The following is a 17,872-nucleotide window of genomic DNA, read 5'->3' as shown; positions in this document are numbered from 1 at the left end:
TAATAATCAGAATGACTTTCATCAATTTATGGAGGTAGATAGGCCTATATAAGCTACTTGATAGCCCTACGTTGAAAACGGCTCTGTAACATGTTTATGTTTCCTCATCACAAATAAATATTTTTATTATCATCATAATAATTAGCTAAGCATTTTGTCTACAGAACATGTAATAAATAATCAGAGCATATAGTGTTACGTAGTTTATTACACATAGACAAAATGACAGGTTGTTTCTCTGGTCTCATTGATATGCACTGTCCATTCATCATAATCAGATTTCTCCTGTCCTTCTCCCCAGAACACATTGCCTTCTAATGCTAAACTACATTAATTATAGAGGTAGCCATGTAGCCAGCGACTTCCCCATTAATAAAACATAGACCAATGCCAACACAGGAGTGGGTGAGGAAGAAGGAAGAGGAAGGAGGAAGGAAGTTATCGAGTCCATGACCTTCACCTGCATGAGTCTGGCATACACTTGGTCTCTTCATCCCTCTATAAAAAGAGACCATCTTTTTTAAAGTAAAGCCCAAACAACAATTTACACAATCAATTAATTAATTTGAAATCCTTTAAATGTCCTATCAGAATTGTAGCAGATGTGAATTGAGATCTGCCTGCTCTAGCACACCAAAACTGGACTGTATCCCTCTTCTGGCATAAAATGGAATTGCCTGATTGCATATTCAGAATCTAAATAGAGATTATTAAGGCTCACCCTGTGAAATGAGCTGAGTTGCTGGGCCTCTTTCATGTCATAAATGTGATTGTCTGATGTTATTTCTGTCTAATGTTAATTCATTGAACAGCAGTGCATAAGCCTAACGTGACAATGTGAAACCATTATGGTGATTGTGGGTGAGAAATAGGAGGACAATAAGAATGTAAAATGAAAAATATATTCCTATTGATATTTTGGGAAAAGTGTAATGTTCAAGTTAGCCTATATTGTAAAGCTTAATTAGATACCTTGATCATCTAACAATGACCTATTGTTGCTCTCTATTGATGGAGTGGATGGAGAGGAATTTAGCAGGTGAACTTACTCTTGCAACTTTGTGAATATATGGGTAAAATCCCAAAGAAAATAAAGAAATGGTAAATACCTTGGAAGAACAATACAGTATTAATTACTTTGATTTAATCCAAGATAGAGTCAATTATAATAATTCACAGTACACTAGCCTGGTAATATGACTCAAGGTCCTGTTACTTGTAGAAAGCAAACTATGCAAGGGACATAACAAATACAATGTTTAGTAGAACTAGAAAAATGTCAACACAAACTTTTAAATGTCTAAATATCATGTAATGAATTTAAATTAAAACCATGAATAAAAAATTGCCCATTATTTTCTCTGATTATTTTTTTGAATTGTATTTCAGTTCACTTCCTAATTGAAGTTACAGTATTGTCAACACTACACAAATAATTTTCAACACCTTATGCATACTAATCTTATACCCCATGTGATTGCATTTGAATTATATTGGAGTTCAAATTTAGAAGGCCTTTGGGGCTTGGCTGGCCTGGGTTGTCTTCACCTTCTCAGTCTGGAAACTCTGACACAGCAACCTTCTTGGCATTGTGTCATTAAAGAGGGCTTTTATGAATGATACATGAGGCAGGATTTTAAATAGTTGGATGCCACATTCCCTGCTGAAGGCAAGAAAATCCACTCTGGTCAGAATTCAATTGTTACAGATAATGGTTTTCCGTACTGTATTTTTATTAGTGTGTTTGATTTGCACACCAGCATGTCCCAGGAGGAGAGAGGTGGTATCATAGAAATAGAATTTGAATGTACATACAGTATCTATGGTTGACCATTGTTACTACTAGACTGGATGGATGAGAGCTCTACAGTACATGCTTTCAGAAGGCCCCGGAAGCAGAACCTAAAATGAGAAAAACAATGAAACATTGACACATAGGGTCACCACATATTAAAATGATCAAAAGTATTACTCTTCACACAGACTTTTACACAGCATCTACGTATGAGCTAGCAACAACTTCTTGACTGATTTCAGCTTAACGGGATAGTTCACCCATAGTACAAAATTAACTTGGTTTCTTTATCCTGTAAAGGATAAAGAACAAGGTTTGACAGAAATCCTTGCTTTGGTTCATTTCCCTGGGATTGTTTTACAAATGCTAACGTTTTAGAATTTGTGGCATGAATCCATCCAAATCCTGGCACCGACATTTTTTGTAAATCATGTCCAAATCATCCGAAAGTATCTAATATGTATTGTGAAAATCAACAAAGTCACCTATAGATGATTTGAACATGATGTGGGAAAAATGTTAATATCAGTACCATGACTTGAATAGGATTTGTGTCACAAATGTAAGTACAGTTACCAACATAGACAATATCATGATATGTAAACTTCCTGCCACAAACATTTATCTTACCAGCGCAGGTGACTCCTGCATCTTCATGGTGGCCACAGTCATGGTTACCCAGGCCACTGTGGGGACACTGCAGCAAAGATTCTTCAGAGCCAGAACAGGCCAAGTCATCCAGAGAGATGGAGCCACTGCCCTTTCCAAACCTGGCAGATCCAAAGGCCTCTAGTGCTTCTCCACAGCCCAACTCTCTGCACATCACCTGAGCATCCCTCTGATCCCAGTCATCATCACACACTGTACCCCACTGGCCAGAGTCAAACACCTCCACTCTACCAGAGCAGTTGTTGGGACCGTTGACCAGACGCACTCTGGAAATGCCATCTGTAATAGACAGGTAGAACTGTGAAGATGACAGGGTGTGGGATTGATGTTGAGTTAAAAACTTTGTAGAAAATATACAGATGTAGCATCTTAATTTGATCACCCTGTTGTAGGATAACATGCAATGCAGGAAATGTAGAACTTGTAGTGTATTTGAGGTTTAAGACGGCTTCTGAAGTTTGTCATTTCCACTTTGAAATCTCAGACTTGATTTTCCCTTATGAAAAATGTATCAACCCCGACAAAAATGTCCATTCATTCTAATCCACAGAACAATTAACATTTCATGTTGATGCAGGAATATTTGCCATTGACCTTAACAAGGCCCACAAGACCAGTGGAAGCAAAATAGCCCCATAACATAAAAAAACACACCACCATATATTACAATAAGTATGGGGTTCTTTTCTGCCCATGCATTCTCATTTCGAGGCCAAACCCCACCACTGGTGAGCGTGGCCAAAGAGCTCTATTTTCATGTCATCTGTTCCAATTCAAGTGCCAATGCCATTAAGCAAACTTGAGGTGTTTACATTTGTTGGATGACATGAAAGTTGAGCTCTTTGGCCACGCACACCAAATTAAATCAAATCAAATTTTATTGGTTAAACGTGTTAGCAGATAAGAGCATGGCGTGCTTAGCAGATGTTGACTGTAAGTCTGCGGTGTAAATGGCATAAATGCTTGTGTAATGAAATGCTTCTAGTTCCGACAGTGCAGCAATATCTAACAAGTAATATGTAGCAATTTCACAACAAATACCTAATACACACATCTAAGTAAAGGAATGGAATTAAGAATATATAAATATATGGACGAGAAATGTCAGAGCAGCATAGACTAAGATACAGTAGAGAGTATAGAATACAGTATATACAGTGGGGCAAAAAAGTATTTAGTCAGCCACCAATTGTGCAAGTTCTCCCACTTAAAAAGATGAGAGAGGCTTGTAATTGTCATCAGAGGTACACTTCAACTATGACCGAAAACATGAGAAAAAAAATCCAGGAAATCACATTGTAGGATTTTTAATGAATTTATTTGCAAATTATGGTGGAAAATAAGTATTTGGTCAACTACAAACAAGCAAGATTTCTGGCTCTCACAGACCTGTAACTTCTTCTTTAAGAGGCTCCTCTGTCCTCCACTCGTTACCTGTATTAATGTCACCTGTTTGAACTTGTTATCAGTATAAAAGACACCTGTCTACAACCTCAAACAGTCACACTCCAAACATATGCAGGACCTTAAAACTTTCCACCTTCTCCTTTGCTGTCCTATCAATATGGATAGGGGGGTGCTCCCTCTGCTGTTTCCTGAAATCCATAGTCTTTGTTTTGTTGACGTTGAGTGAGAGGTTATTTTCCAGACACCACACTCCCAGACCCCTCACCTCCCTGTAGGCTGTCTCGTCGTTGCTGGTAATCAACCATACTACTGTTGTGTCGTCTGCAAACTTGATGATTAAGTTGAAGAGTTCATGGCCATGCAGTCATGGGTAAACAGAGAGTACAGGCAGGGGTTGAGCAAGCACCCTTGTGGGGCCTCAGTGTTGAGGATCAGCAAAGTGGAGATGTTGTTTCCTACCTTCACCACCTGGGGACAGCCCGTCAGGAAGTCCAGGACCCAATTGCACAAGATGGGGTTCAGACCCAGGTCCTCAAGCTTAATGATGAGCTTGGAGGGTACTATGGTGTTGAATGCTGAACTACAGTCAATGAACAGCATTCGATTGCATTGTCTGTGGATCTATTGGGGTGGTAAGTAAATTGAAGTGGGTCTAGGGTGACAGATAAGGTGGAGGTGATATGATCCTTAACTATATTCTCAAAGCACTTCATGATGCCAGAAGTGAGTGCTACGGGGCGATAATCATTTAGTTCAGTTACCATTGCATACTTGGGTACAGGAACAATGGTAGCCATCTTGAAGCATGTGGGGACAGTAGACTGGGATAGGGAGAGGTTGAATATGTCTGTAAACACACCAGCCAGCTGCACATGCTCTGAGGACGTGGCTAGGGATGCCGTCTGGGTCGGCAACCTTGCGAGGGTTAGCTAGTTTAAATGTCATACTTACGTCGTCCACGGAGAAGGAGAGTCCACAGCCCTTGGTAGCTGGCCATGTAGGTGGCACTGTGTTATCCTCAAAGCGGGCAAAGAACGTGTTTATCTTGTCCGGTTCCAAGACGTTGGTGTCCATGACATGGCTGGTTTTCCTTTTGTAGCCTGATTGTCTGTAGACCCTGTCACATACGTCTCATGTCTGAGCCATTGAATTGTGACTCCACTTTCTCTATACTGACGTTTTGCCTGTTTGATTGCTTTGCAGAGGGAATGACTACTTTGTTGTTGTTCGCATGTTCAGTTTTGCGTGAATGCTGCCATCTATCCAGTTTCGGGTAAGGGTTGGTTTTAATATTCACAGTGGGTACAACATCTCCTATACACTTCTTGATGAAATCAGTAACCGTCTCAGTGTACACGTCAATATTGTTCTCGGAAGCTACCCAGAACATAACTCAGTCCGCGTGATCAAAACAATCATGAAGCGTGAATTCCAATTGGTCAGACCAGCGTTGAATAGTCCTTAGCACAGATACTTCCTGTTTGAGTTTTGACCTATAGGAAGGGAGGAGCAAAATGGAGTTGTGGTCAGATTGGCTGAAAGGAGGTCGGGGGTGGGCCTTGTATGCATCCCGGAAGTTGGAATAACAATGGTTGAGTGTTTTTCCAGCGCAAGTACTACAGTTGATATGCTGATAGAATTTAGGTAGCCTTTTCCTAAAATTTGCTTTGTTAAATTCCCCAGCTATAATAAATGCAGCCTCAGGATATATGGTTTCCAGTTTGCATAAAGTCCAGTGAAGTTCCTTGGGGGCAGTTGTGGTATCGGCTTGAGGGTGGATATACGCAGCTGGGACAATAACCAAAGATAATTAACTTGGGAGATAATACGGTCGGCATTTGATTGTGAGGTAATCTAGGTCGGGTGAAAAAACGATTTGAGTTCCTGTACGTTATTACAATTACACCATGAGTCGTTAATCAGGAAACATACACCCCCGCCCTTCTTCTTCCCGGAGAGATGTTTATCTCTGTCGGCGCGATGAACTGAGAATCCAGATGGCTGGACCGACTCTGACAGTATATCCGCCATGCTCTATATCCCGAGAGAGCCATGTTTCCGTGAAACAGAGTATGTTATAATCCTTGATGTCTCTTCAGAAAATAACCCTTGCCCTGAACTCGTCAACTTTGTTATCCAGGGACTGAACATTAGCGAGTAATATACTCGGAAGCGGTGGGTGGTGTACGCTCCCCTAAGTTGGACTAGAAGACTGCTTCCAGTCCCTCTTTTTCACAGGCGTTGTTTTGGGTTGCTCTTTGGAATCAGTTCAATTGCTCTGGGTGGTGTGAACAAATGATCCGCTTCGGGAAAGTCGTATTCCTGGTTGTAATGCTGGTAGTGCTTGTGAGTTACCGCCACTCTGATATCCAATAGTTCTTCCCATATGTAATAATCTACCAGTGGTAGGTTTGGTGTCGAAATGAGAATGCATGAGCAGAAAATAACCCATACAGTATGTACTGTAAAATATGGTGGAGGATCTTTGATATTATGGGGCTATTTTGCATCCATTGGTCCTGGGACCCTTGTTAATTAAGGTCAATGATATCAGAAACTTTACCCAGTACCAGGACATTTTAGTCAAAAACATGGTTGCCTGTGAAGGAGGCTGAAACTTGGCTGCAAGTGGGTCTTCCAGCAAGACAATAACCCCAAGCACACAGCAAAATCCAAAGAAATTATTAATTGGCCACAAAATCAACATTTTCCATGAAAACATGTGGTTTAAATTGAAGAGCACAGGGCCTACTGAGTGGCACAGCAGTCTAAGGCACTACATCACAGTGCTAGAGGTGTCACAACAGACCCGGGTTGTATCACAACCGGCTGTCATTGGGCGGCGCACAATTGGGCCAGCCTCGTCCGGGTAAGGGGAGGGTTTGGCCGGGGGGGCTTTACTTGGCTCATCGCACTCTTGTGGTGGGCCAGCTGCCTGCAGGCTGACCCCGGTCGTCAGTTGAACAGTGTTTCCTCCGACACATTGGTGCTGCTGGCTTCTGGGTTAAGAAGCGCGATTTGGTGGGACATTGTTTTGGAGGACGCATTGCTTGACCGTTTCTCCCCGAGCCCTTTGGGGAGTTGATGCGATACGACAAGATTGAAAAAGGGGGTAAAATACTAAAACAATTGAAGAGGGCAGTCCATAAGTCAAGGATCTGGAAGGTTTCTGTATAGAGTAATGGTATAAGATCCCTCCCAGTGTGTTCTCCAACTCATAAACCATTTTAGAAAAAGGGTCAGTGCAGTTATCCTCACAGAGTGAGGTATTGAAAGGTATTGACCTTTTGAGAGAAAAAAAGTAATTACTTGTTGAACAAAATCTCTTTCGTTGAGCAGTTTTATTAGTATAAAATAACATAATTTCAAAGAAACAATATAGCTTAGTATTTTAATGATTTATTTTATACAGTCATTTTTGCTAATCTTTATCAAGGTTGTCAAAAAAATTTGGAACCCATTGTATGTAACCTTAAAAAGTGCTATATAATAAATAAAGCTACCTGCGTTTTAAATTAGCTAAAGGTTGCAGTGGCTGTTTAAAGAAAACTGAAACATAGATTACAGTTCTCCTGGCCAATAAACTACTTTCAGGATCAGGAACCATCTAACAGTTGAATATGGAACTTCCCCTTAAATCTCACCTGAGCAGACAACACTCGCATCCTCAGGATGCATGTAGTTGTACCGACCTATCACATCAGAGGGGCAGTCAAAGAGAGATTCCTCTGTTCCAACACAGGCCATGTTGTCCAGAAGAATGGGAATACCATCTCCCATACCAAACCAGGCCCATACGGGGGCATCTATAGCCCACATACAGCGGAGCAGTCTGCAGACCATGTCAGCAGGGCTCACGTCCCAGTTATCATCACACACCATACCCCACTGCCCCGCATGATACACTTAAAATATAGTTGTATGGAATTGATCTTAATGTTAAATGGGTCTTCTTGTTGAATTGAAGGTTATGAAAATAGGAAAATATGGAGAAGGGATATTGACAATGAGAGTGAGATATTGTGAAAAACAGGTATTAAATTATCCTTAATTCATCTGAACATAAACTATTTTTGTCTACTGTAATTGTAGACTGAGACTTACCCATCATGCAAGTTACACTGGCATCTTCATCATGGCCACAGTCATGGTTCCCTATCCCTCCTGAGCTGCATTCCAGTAAAGATCCCTCACTTCCCATGCACGCCACATCATCCAATAGGATTGAGCCACTCCCCTCACCAAAGTGAGCCTGGTGAGGAGCCTCTGTGGCTGGTCCACAGCTCAGCTCCCTACATACAACTTGGGCATCTAGCACAGCCCAGTTATCATCACAGACTGTCCCCCAAATCCCATCCTGGTAGACCTCCACCCTGCCAGAGCAGCGGTTGGGACCATCAACTAGGCGCACTGTCAAGTCAGCTGTTTGAGTTAAGAGGAAGGGAAAGGGAGAAATGTGTAATGGGCACTAACTTTTTGTTTTACAAATACGTATTATGACTCATTTTGCAACTGAAACAAAAGTTAAAAAAAAACATTTTTTGATTACTCACAATGGGAATCTGAAGGGGATGGACCTGAGAGATGAAGAGAGAGAGAGTGAGAGAGAGAGAGAGAGAGAGAGAGAGAGAGAGAGAGAGAGAGAGAGAGAGAGAGAGAGAGAGAGAGAGAGAGAGAGAGAGAGAGAGAGAGAGAGAGAGAGAGAGAGAGAGAGAGAGAGAGAGAGAGAGAGAGAGAGAGAGAGAGAGAGAGAGAGAGAGAGAATATCGTATGGTGTTAAATCTTTCCCCTTCAATTATTGCTGGAGAGACAGACAGCACCTGCCATTGTCTGCCAGCTGAATTACAGGACCCAGGTCAAGGGAGACAGGTAGCCTAGCAGTTAAGAGCTTTGGACCAGTAACCGAAAGGTCTCTGGTTTGAATCTCCGAGCCGACTAAGTGAAAAATCTGTTCATGTGCCCTTGAGCTAGGCATTAACCCTATTAACCCTAATTGCGCCTGTAAGTCTTTCTGGATAAGAGTGTCTGCTAAATGACTCAAATGTAAATGTAAATCTCTTATTCAAACCTAAAATATACCGACCATAAACAATGCTCAGATTTATGGTGATAAGTGAAAACAAACTGCACTGAGGCAAACTGGTTATGTTAGTTAGGGGTTTCTTCTCATGACGTGTGAATCATAATTTCTTTCCATATAGTGAGGTTTTCTGCAATTGAAACATAAAGTAAAGACCCACTGGGAACACACTGTTTAAATGAACATTGTTTCCACATCATTACAATGAAACTATGTTGAACCAATGTGAAATAGACATTGTCTGTGCCCAGTGGAAATTCATTTTTAGATGACTCACAATGGAAATCTGAAGGGGATGGACCTGAGAGAGAGAGAAAGAGAGAGGGAGGAAAAAAATGTTAACATTACACAAGCCCCTTGTTGGTGTTGGTAGTTTAAATAAGTTGTCTGAGAAATTTCAACCATTCACTTACCTGACTGCCCCTCACATATCGCTGCTGCATCCTCAGAATGTCCACAGTTGTGTGACCCCAGTCCATCTGAGCTGCAACCAAGCAGTGAACCTTCATTCCCAGAACATTGCACATCCTTTAGCCAGATCTCCCCTCTGCCTTGGCCAAAGTGAGCCTGGTCCGGGGCCTCCAGCGCCACCCCACAGCCCAGTGCTCTACACACTACCTTGGCATCCAGCAGGTCCCAGTCATCATCACACACTGTACCCCACTGGCCAGAGTGGAACACCTCTACTCTACCAGAGCAGTTGTTGGGACCGTTGACCAGACGCACTCTGGAAATGCTGCTGTTCTCTGTAGGACCTGTAAACAAAGATAACTGTTAACTCCATTTACTAATTGGTTTGATTAGAGATTAGGTGCATCCCTGTTCGCTTTATTAAGGTACAATTGGGTTAGCAAACAATACTGAGGTGAATGCACGTTTCATCAATTTTGCATTGTTTTTCTTTGCATACACCATAGATTTATAAACACTGCAAAAAGCAAAGGCAAAATACTGCAAACTTGACTAGTTCCTCTACACTGAAGGAATTCTTTTTTAAAGGACATCATTAGTGAACATGGTGGTAGGTTTTTTTATACATGGTTTTGATCCAGCTAATAAAGTAAGATCCCATATTAGTTTGAGCCAATACTGCAAAAAGAGAATAGGAAAGTCCACAGGGAGTTCAATGGCTGGATGTCTACAGAAATACCTGTTGTAGAATTAGGTTTTTACAGTGTAACACTAGCCCTATTACCAACATATACAATATAATGATGTATAAACGTCCTGCCACAAACATTTATCTCACCAGCGCAGGTGACTCCTGCATCTTCATGGTGGCCACAGTCATGGTTACCCAGGCCACTGTGGGGACACTGCAGCAAAGAGTCTTCAGAGCCAGAACAGGCCAAGTCATCCAGAGAGATGGAGCCACTGCCCTTTCCAAACCTGGCAGATCCAAAGGCCTCAAGTGCTTCTCCACAGCCCAACTCTCTGCACATTACCTGAGCATCCCTCTGATCCCAGTCATCATCACACACTGTACCCCACTGGCCAGAGTCAAACACCTCCACTCTACCAGAGCAGTTGTTGGGACCGTTGACCAGACGCACTCTGGAAATGCCATCTGTAATAGACAACTGTGAAGATGACAGGGTGTGGGACTGTCGTTAAGTTGAAAACTGATGGAAAGGGATCTTAATTTGATCATCCTGCTGTAGGATAACTTTCCTGCAGTGCAGGAAATTTAGAACTTGTAGTTTATTTGAGGTTTAAGAAGGCTTCTGAAGTTTGCAATTTTCACTTTGAAATCTCAGACTTGATTTGCCGTTATGAAATATTTAACAATTTCTACAAAAATGAAAAGTAAGTATAATGCACATAATAATTCACATTTCCTATTGCTCCAGGATTATTTGCCATTGACCTTAACAAGGGCTCCAAGACCAGTGGAAGCATAATAGCCCCATAACATAAAAAATACACTACCATATATTACAATAAGTCTGGACTTCCTTTCTGCTCATGCATTTTCATTTCGACGCCAAACTCCACCACTGGTGTGTGTGGCCAAAGAGCTCTATTTTCATGTTATCTGACCAAAGAACCGGTTCTAAGTGCCGATGCCGTTTAGCAAACTCCAGGTGTTGTTATTTGTTGGATTACATGAAAATAGAGCTCTTTGGATATGCACACCAGTGGTGGGGTTTGGCGTCGAAATGAAAATGCATGAGCAGAAAGGAAGTCCATACTTATTGTAATATATGGTAGTGTATTTTTTTATGTTATGGGGCTATTATGCTTCCACTGGTCCTGGGGCCCTTATTAAGGTCAATGACATCATGAACTTTACCCAGAACCAGTACATTTAAGACAAAAACCTGGTTGCCTCTACCAGGATGCTTAAACTTGGTAGCAAGTGGATCTTCCAGCAAGACAATAATCTCAAACACACATCAAAATCCACAAAGAAATTGTTAATTGGCCACAAAAATCAACATTTCAGTCTCCGGATTTGAAAGCCATTGTAAACCTGTGGTTTGAATGGAAGAGGGCAGGCCATAAGCTCAGACAAAGGATATTGAGGATCTGGAAGGATTCTGTATGGGGAATGGTCTAAGATCCCTCCCAATGTGTTCTCCAACTCATTAACCATTTTAGAAAAAGGTTCAGTGTTGTTATCCTCGCAAGGTGAAGCATTGAAAGGTATTGAAAACAGGGGTGTCAATAATTTTGACGCCTACCTTTTTGAGAGAAAAAATATTACTTGTTAAACAAAATCTCTTTCTCTAAGAAATTTTATTAGTATAAATAATATAATTTCCCCATTTTTCTGAGCATACAATTTAGTTCAGTATTTTAATTATTTATTTCATACAGTCATTTTTGCTCATCATTATCAAGGTTGTCAATAAATTCAGATCCCACAGCATATAACCATGAAAGAGGTTATCACATTTGTCATGTTTTGTCTTAGATTGTCTTGTCATTTTGCTTTTCCCTCTGTTCATTTTCCCCCTGCTGGTCTTTTTAGGTTCGTTCCCCTTTTTCTCTCTCCCTTCCTCTCTCTCTTCTCTCTATCGTTCCGTTCCTGCTCCCAGCTGTTCCTATTCCCCTAATCAATCATTTAGTCTTCCCACACCTGTTCCTTATCTTTTCCCCTGATTAGAGTCCCTATTTCTTCCCTTGTTTTCCGTTCCTGCCCTGTCGGATCCTTGTCTATTGTTCACCGTGCTGTGTCTGTGTATCGCCCTGTCGTGTCGTGTTTCCCTCAGATGCTGCGTGGAGAGCAGGTGTCTGAGTCTGCTAGGTTCAAGTGCCTTCCCGAGGCAACCTGCAGTTCTTGATCGAGTCTCCAGTCTGTTCTCGTCATTACGAGTGGAATTATGTCTTTTGTTTGTAGAATTACTTTACTGGATTAAAGACTCTGTTTTCGCCAAGTCGCTTTTGGGTCCTCATTCACCTGCATGACAGAAGGATCCGACCAAGAATGGACCCAGCGACTATGGATTCTCTCTACTCTACTCTCGAGTTCCAGGGAGCGATGCTCGGCAGACACGAACAGGAATTGTCTGCTGCTCGGCATGCCGTTGAGACCCTGGCCGCTCAGGTCTCCGACCTCTCAGGACAGTATCAGAGTCTTCGTCTCGTGTCACCAGCTACTTCCGGTTCTTCCGAGCCTCCGGAACCTAGGGTTAATAACCCACCATGTTATTCTGGGCAGCCCACTGAGTGCCGCTCCTTTCTCACCCAGTGTGATATAGTGTTCTCTCTCAACCCAACACATACTCAAGAGAGAGAGCTCGGATTGCCTACGTCATATCACTCCTTACTGGTCGGGCTCGGCAGTGGGGCACAGCTATCTGGGAGGCAAGCGCTGAGTGTACTAACAATTATCTGAACTTTAAAGAGGAGATGATAAGGGTTTTTGATCGCTCAGTTTTTGGGAAAGAAGCTTCCTGGTCCCTGTCTTCCCTATGTCAAGGTAATCGATCCATAACGGATTACTCTATAGAGTTTCGCACTCTTGCTGCCTCCAGTAACTGGAACGAGCAGGCGTTGCTCGCTCGTTTTCTGGAGGGACTCCACGCTAAGGTTAAGGATGAGATTCTCTCTCGGGAGGTTCCATCCAGCGTGGATTCTTTGATTGAACTCGCTATTCGCATTGAACGACGGGTAGATCTTCGTCACCGAGCTCATAGAAGAGAGCTCGCGTTAACCGTGTCTCCCCTCTCTCCGACACTACCGTCTTTCCCCACTGACTCAGGTGTTGAGCCCATGCAGCTGGGGGGTATTCGCATCTCGACTAAGGAGAGGGAACGGAGAATCACCAACCGCCTCTGTCTCTATTGCGGTTCCGCTGGTCATTTTGTCATTTCATGTCCAGTTAAAGGCCAGAGCTCATCAGTAAGCGGAGGGCGACTGATAAGCGCTACTAGACGGTCCTCTCCGTCAAGTACCTGTACTACTTTACCGGTCCATCTACGCTGGACCGGATCGGCAGCTTCCTGCAGTGCATTAATAGACTCTGGGGCAGAGGGCTGTTTTATGGACGAAGCCTGGGCTCGGGAACATGACATTCCTCTCAGACAGTTAGGGGAGCCCACGGTCATGTTTGCCTTGGATGGTAGTCCTCTCCCCAGTATATTATATGAAACACTACCTTTAACCCTCACTGTATCTGGTAACCATAGTGAGACCATTTCTTTTTTGATTTTTTGTTCACCTTTTACACCTGTTGTTTTGGGTCATCCCTGGCTAGTGTGTCATAATCCTTCTTTTGATTGGTCTAGTAATTCTATCCTTTCCTGGAACGTTTCTTGTCATGTGAAGTGTTTAATGTCTGCTATTTCTCCTGTTTGTTCTGTCCCCTCTTCTCAGGAGGAACCTGGTGATTTGACAGGAGTGCCGGAGGAATATCATGGTCTGCGCACGGTCTTCAGTCGGTCCAGAACCAACTCCCTTCCTCCTCACCGGTCGTATGATTGTTGTTCTGATCTCTTTAAGAAGCGTTTTGCATCCGCTCCTATCCTTGTTGCACCTGACGTCACTAAACAGTTTATTGTTGAGGTTGACGCGTCGGGGGTGGGCGTGGGAGCCATTCTGTCCCAGCGCTCCGATACTGACGATGGGGTCCACCCTTGTGCGTATTTTTCTCATCGCCTGTCACCGTCGGAACGTAACTATGATGTGGCTAACCGCGAACTGCTCGCCATCCGTTTAGCCCTAGGCAAATGGCGACAGTGGTTGGAGGGGGCGACCGTTCCTTTTGTCGTTTGGACTGACCAAAAGAACCTTGAGTACATCCGTTCTGCCAAACGACTGAATGCGCGTCATGCTCGTTGGGCGTTGTTTTTCGCTCGTTTCGAATTCGTTATTTCTTATTGCCCGGGTACTAAGAACACCAAGCCTCATGCTTTATCCCGTCTCTTTAGTTCTTCTGTGGCTTCTACCGATCCCGAGGGGATCCCTCCTGTTGGGCGTGTTGTCGGGTTGACTGTCTGGGGAATTGAGAGACAGGTTAAGCAAGCACTCACGCACACTGCGTCGCCGCGCGCTTGCCCTAGTAACCTTCTTTTCGTTCCTGTTTCTACTCGTCTGGCTGTTCTTCAGTGGGCTCACTCTGCCAAGTTAGCTGGCCATCCCGGCGTTCGGGGTACGCTTGCTTCTATTCGCCAGCGGTTTTGGTGGCCTACTCAGGAGCGTGACACGCGCCGTTTCGTGGCTGCGTGTTCAGACTGCGCGCAGAAGTCTGGTAATTTTTTTTCTGCTTCTGCTCCTGGTCTTGCTGGGTCTCAGTCTGTTCCCTGCCATCGCATCTCTCCTGTTCTTGTTCCTGCCCTTGCTGTGTCTCAGTCTGTCCCTAGTTGTTACTCTCCTGGCCTGTTTGGTCCTGTTTGCTCTAAAGCTTTCAGTTCTCTACCCGTGTCTCATTTTTTTTTTAGAGTAGTACCCTAGTTTCCCTTTTTTTTTCGTTTTTCCGTTACGGTCCTGAGGAGAGGAGTTGGGTTCTTTCTCGGGACGTGCTGGACCGTTTGTGAATTATGATTTCCTCCGTTGCCGCCAGTGTTCCTCCTCGAGAGCGCCAGGAGGCGCTCGGTGAGTGGGGGGGTACTGTCATGTTTTGTCTTAGATTGTCTTGTCATTTTGCTTTTCCCTCTGTTCATTTTCCCCCTTCTGGTCTTTTTAGGTTCGTTCCCCTTTTTCTCTCTCCCTTCCTCTCTCTCTTCTCTCTATCGTTCCGTTCCTGCTCCCAGCTGTTCCTATTCCCCTAATCAATCATTTAGTCTTCCCACACCTGTTCCTTATCTTTTCCCCTGATTAGAGTCCCTATTTCTTCCCTTGTTTTCCGTTCCTGCCCTGTCGGCTCCTTGTCTATTGTTCCCCGTGCTGTGTCTGTGTATCGCCCTGTCGTGTCGTGTTTCCCTCAGATGCTGCGTGGAGAGCAGGTGTCTGAGTCTGCTAGGTTCAAGTGCCTTCCCGAGGCAACCTGCAGTTCTTGATCGAGTCTCCAGTCTGTTCTCGTCATTACGAGTGGAATTATGTCTTTTGTTTGTAGAATTACTTTACTGGATTAAAGACTCTGTTTTCGCCAAGTCGCTTTTGGGTCCTCATTCACCTGCATGACAACATTAAAGAGGCAGTCAAAGAGAGAGAGTCCTCTGTTCTAACACAGGCCATGTTTTCTAGCAGAATGGGAATACCACCTCCCATACCAAACTCGGTCAATCCGGTGCCATCCTAAGGGCTCCCGAGTGGCGCAACGGTCTGGGTTTGAACCAGGCACTGCATCTCTTGCACTGAGATGCAGTGCCTGGTTCAAACTCAGGCTGTATCACATCCGGCTGTGATTGGAAGTCCCATACGGCGGCGCACAATTGGCCCAGGGTCGTCCAGGTTTGGCTGAGGTAGGCCGTCATTATTAAATAATAATAAATAATTATTTGTTCTTAACTGACTTGTAAAAAATAAATAAAAAGATTGCCCACATACAGTGGAGCTGTCAGCAGTGCTCACGTCCCAGTCATCATCACACACTGCCCCCAATGACACACGTATAATATAGTTGTATGGAATTGATCTTACTGTTTCTAAATGCATCTTCTTGTTCTTGAATTGGAGGTTATGAAAATAGGAAAATATGGAGAAGGGATATTGACAATGAAAGTGAGATATTGTGAAAAACAGGTATTAAATTATCCTTAATTCATCTGAACATAAACTATTTTTGTCTACTGTAAATGTATACTGAGACTTACCCATCATGCAAGTTACACTGGCATCTTCATCATGGCCACAGTCATGGTTTCCTATCCCTCCTGAGCTGCATTCCAGTAAAGATCCCTCACTTCCCATGCACGCCACATCATCCAATAGGATTGAGCCACTCCCCTCACCAAAGTGAGCCTGGTGAGGAGCCTCTGTGGCTGGTCCACAGCTCAGCTCCCTACATACAACTTGGGCATCTAGCACAGCCCAGTTATCATCACAGACTGTCCCCCAAATCCCATCCTGGTAGACCTCCACCCTGCCAGAGCAGCGGTTGGGACCATCAACTAGGCGCACTGTCAAGTCAGCTGTTTGAGTTAAGAGGAAGGGAAAGGAAGAAACTTGTAACGGGCACCGACTTTTTGTTTTACAAATACATATTATGACTTGTTTTGCAACTGAAACAAAGTAAGGAATCATTTTTAGATTACTCACAATGGGAATCTGGATCTGAAGGGTACGTACCTGAGAGAGAGAGAGAGAGAGAGAGAGAGAGAGAGAATGGGTATGGTATGGTGTTATGATGGTGCAGACGGAGATGGCAGCATCGCGACTAGCTCTTAGGAAACTTTGCAGTATTTTGTTTGTTTATGTACTATTTTTTACGTTATTAGCTCAGGAATTATTTTGTGTCATTACATACAGCCGGGAAGAACTATTGGATATTAGAGCGACGGTAACTCACCAGAACTTCCAGCATTACGACCAGGATTACGACTTCCCTGGAGCAGATCCTTTGTTTGCTCTCCCCAGAGTAATTAAGGTACTCGAGGCGGTCTTCTGCACACCTCCCACCACTCCTGAGTATTTTACTCGCTAATGTCCAATCTCTGGATAATAAAGTTGATGAGCTCAAGGCGAGAGTTGCTTTTCAGAGAAACACCAGGGATTGTAACACACTCTGCTTCACAGAAACATGGCTCTCTCGAGACATACTATCTGACTCTGTAAAGCCAGTTGTGTTCTCAGTACATTGCACCGACAGGAACAAACATCTCTCCTGGAAGCAGAAGGGTGGCGCTATATGTTTCATGACTAACGACTTATGGTGTAACTGTGATAACATACATGAACTCAAGTCCTTCTGTTCACCTAACCTAGAATATCTCACAATCAAATGCTGACGGTACTATCTCCCGAGATAATTTTTCTCAATAGTAGTCACAGCGGTCTACTTCCCCCCTCAAGCTGATACAACGACGACCCTCAAAGAACTTCACTGGACTTTATGTAAACTGGAAACCACATATCCCGAGGCTGCATTTACTGTAGCTGGGTATTTTAACAAAGCAAATTTGAGGAAAAGGCTCCTGAAATTCTATCAACATATTGATTGTTGTACTCGCGCTGCTAAAACTCTCTCATTACTAAACTACCTTCCAGAGTGCATATAAGGCCCTCCCCGGCCTGCCATTAGGCAAATCGGACCACGATTACATCTTTCTCCTCCAGGCAGAAACTCAAACAGGAAGCACCCGTCGTGAAGACTATTCAACGCTGGTCTGACCAATCGGAATCCACGCTTCATGATTGTTTTGATCACACGGACTGGGATATGTTCAGAGTAGCGTCAGAAAATAACATTGACACATATAACGATACGGTGAATGATTTTATCAGGAAGTGCATAGGAGATGTTGTACCCACTGTGACTATTAAAACCTACCCCAACCATAAACTGTGGATAGAAGGGAGCATTTGCGCAAAACTGG

The 17,872-nt window shown here is 43.4% G+C and overlaps 1 protein-coding gene across 1 annotated transcript in view; it reads right to left on the bottom strand.

The window, feature by feature from the left end:
• Window positions 1-190: 190 nt before the first annotated feature.
• Window positions 191-17,872, bottom strand: part of LOC124046861 (deleted in malignant brain tumors 1 protein-like) — a 31,795-nt gene continuing 14,113 nt past the window's right edge. The window contains exons 5-15 of the mRNA XM_046367650.1: window positions 16,596-16,625; window positions 16,151-16,468; window positions 15,978-16,001; window positions 10,201-10,518; window positions 9,365-9,706; window positions 9,229-9,252; window positions 8,425-8,448; window positions 7,976-8,293; window positions 7,809-7,823; window positions 2,426-2,743; window positions 191-1,902 (exon numbers count right to left, since the gene is read on the bottom strand). Coding sequence (XP_046223606.1) covers window positions 1,880-1,902; window positions 2,426-2,743; window positions 7,809-7,823; window positions 7,976-8,293; window positions 8,425-8,448; window positions 9,229-9,252; window positions 9,365-9,706; window positions 10,201-10,518; window positions 15,978-16,001; window positions 16,151-16,468; window positions 16,596-16,625 — 1,754 coding nt within the window. The 3' untranslated portion in view covers window positions 191-1,879. The remainder of the gene's footprint in view (window positions 1,903-2,425; window positions 2,744-7,808; window positions 7,824-7,975; window positions 8,294-8,424; window positions 8,449-9,228; window positions 9,253-9,364; window positions 9,707-10,200; window positions 10,519-15,977; window positions 16,002-16,150; window positions 16,469-16,595; window positions 16,626-17,872) is intronic.

This window comes from Oncorhynchus gorbuscha, linkage group LG10 (genome assembly GCF_021184085.1).
Source record: "Oncorhynchus gorbuscha isolate QuinsamMale2020 ecotype Even-year linkage group LG10, OgorEven_v1.0, whole genome shotgun sequence".
In the NCBI taxonomy this organism is placed as follows: Eukaryota; Metazoa; Chordata; class Actinopteri; order Salmoniformes; family Salmonidae; genus Oncorhynchus; species Oncorhynchus gorbuscha.
This window is presented reverse-complemented; position numbering and strand designations above follow the sequence as displayed.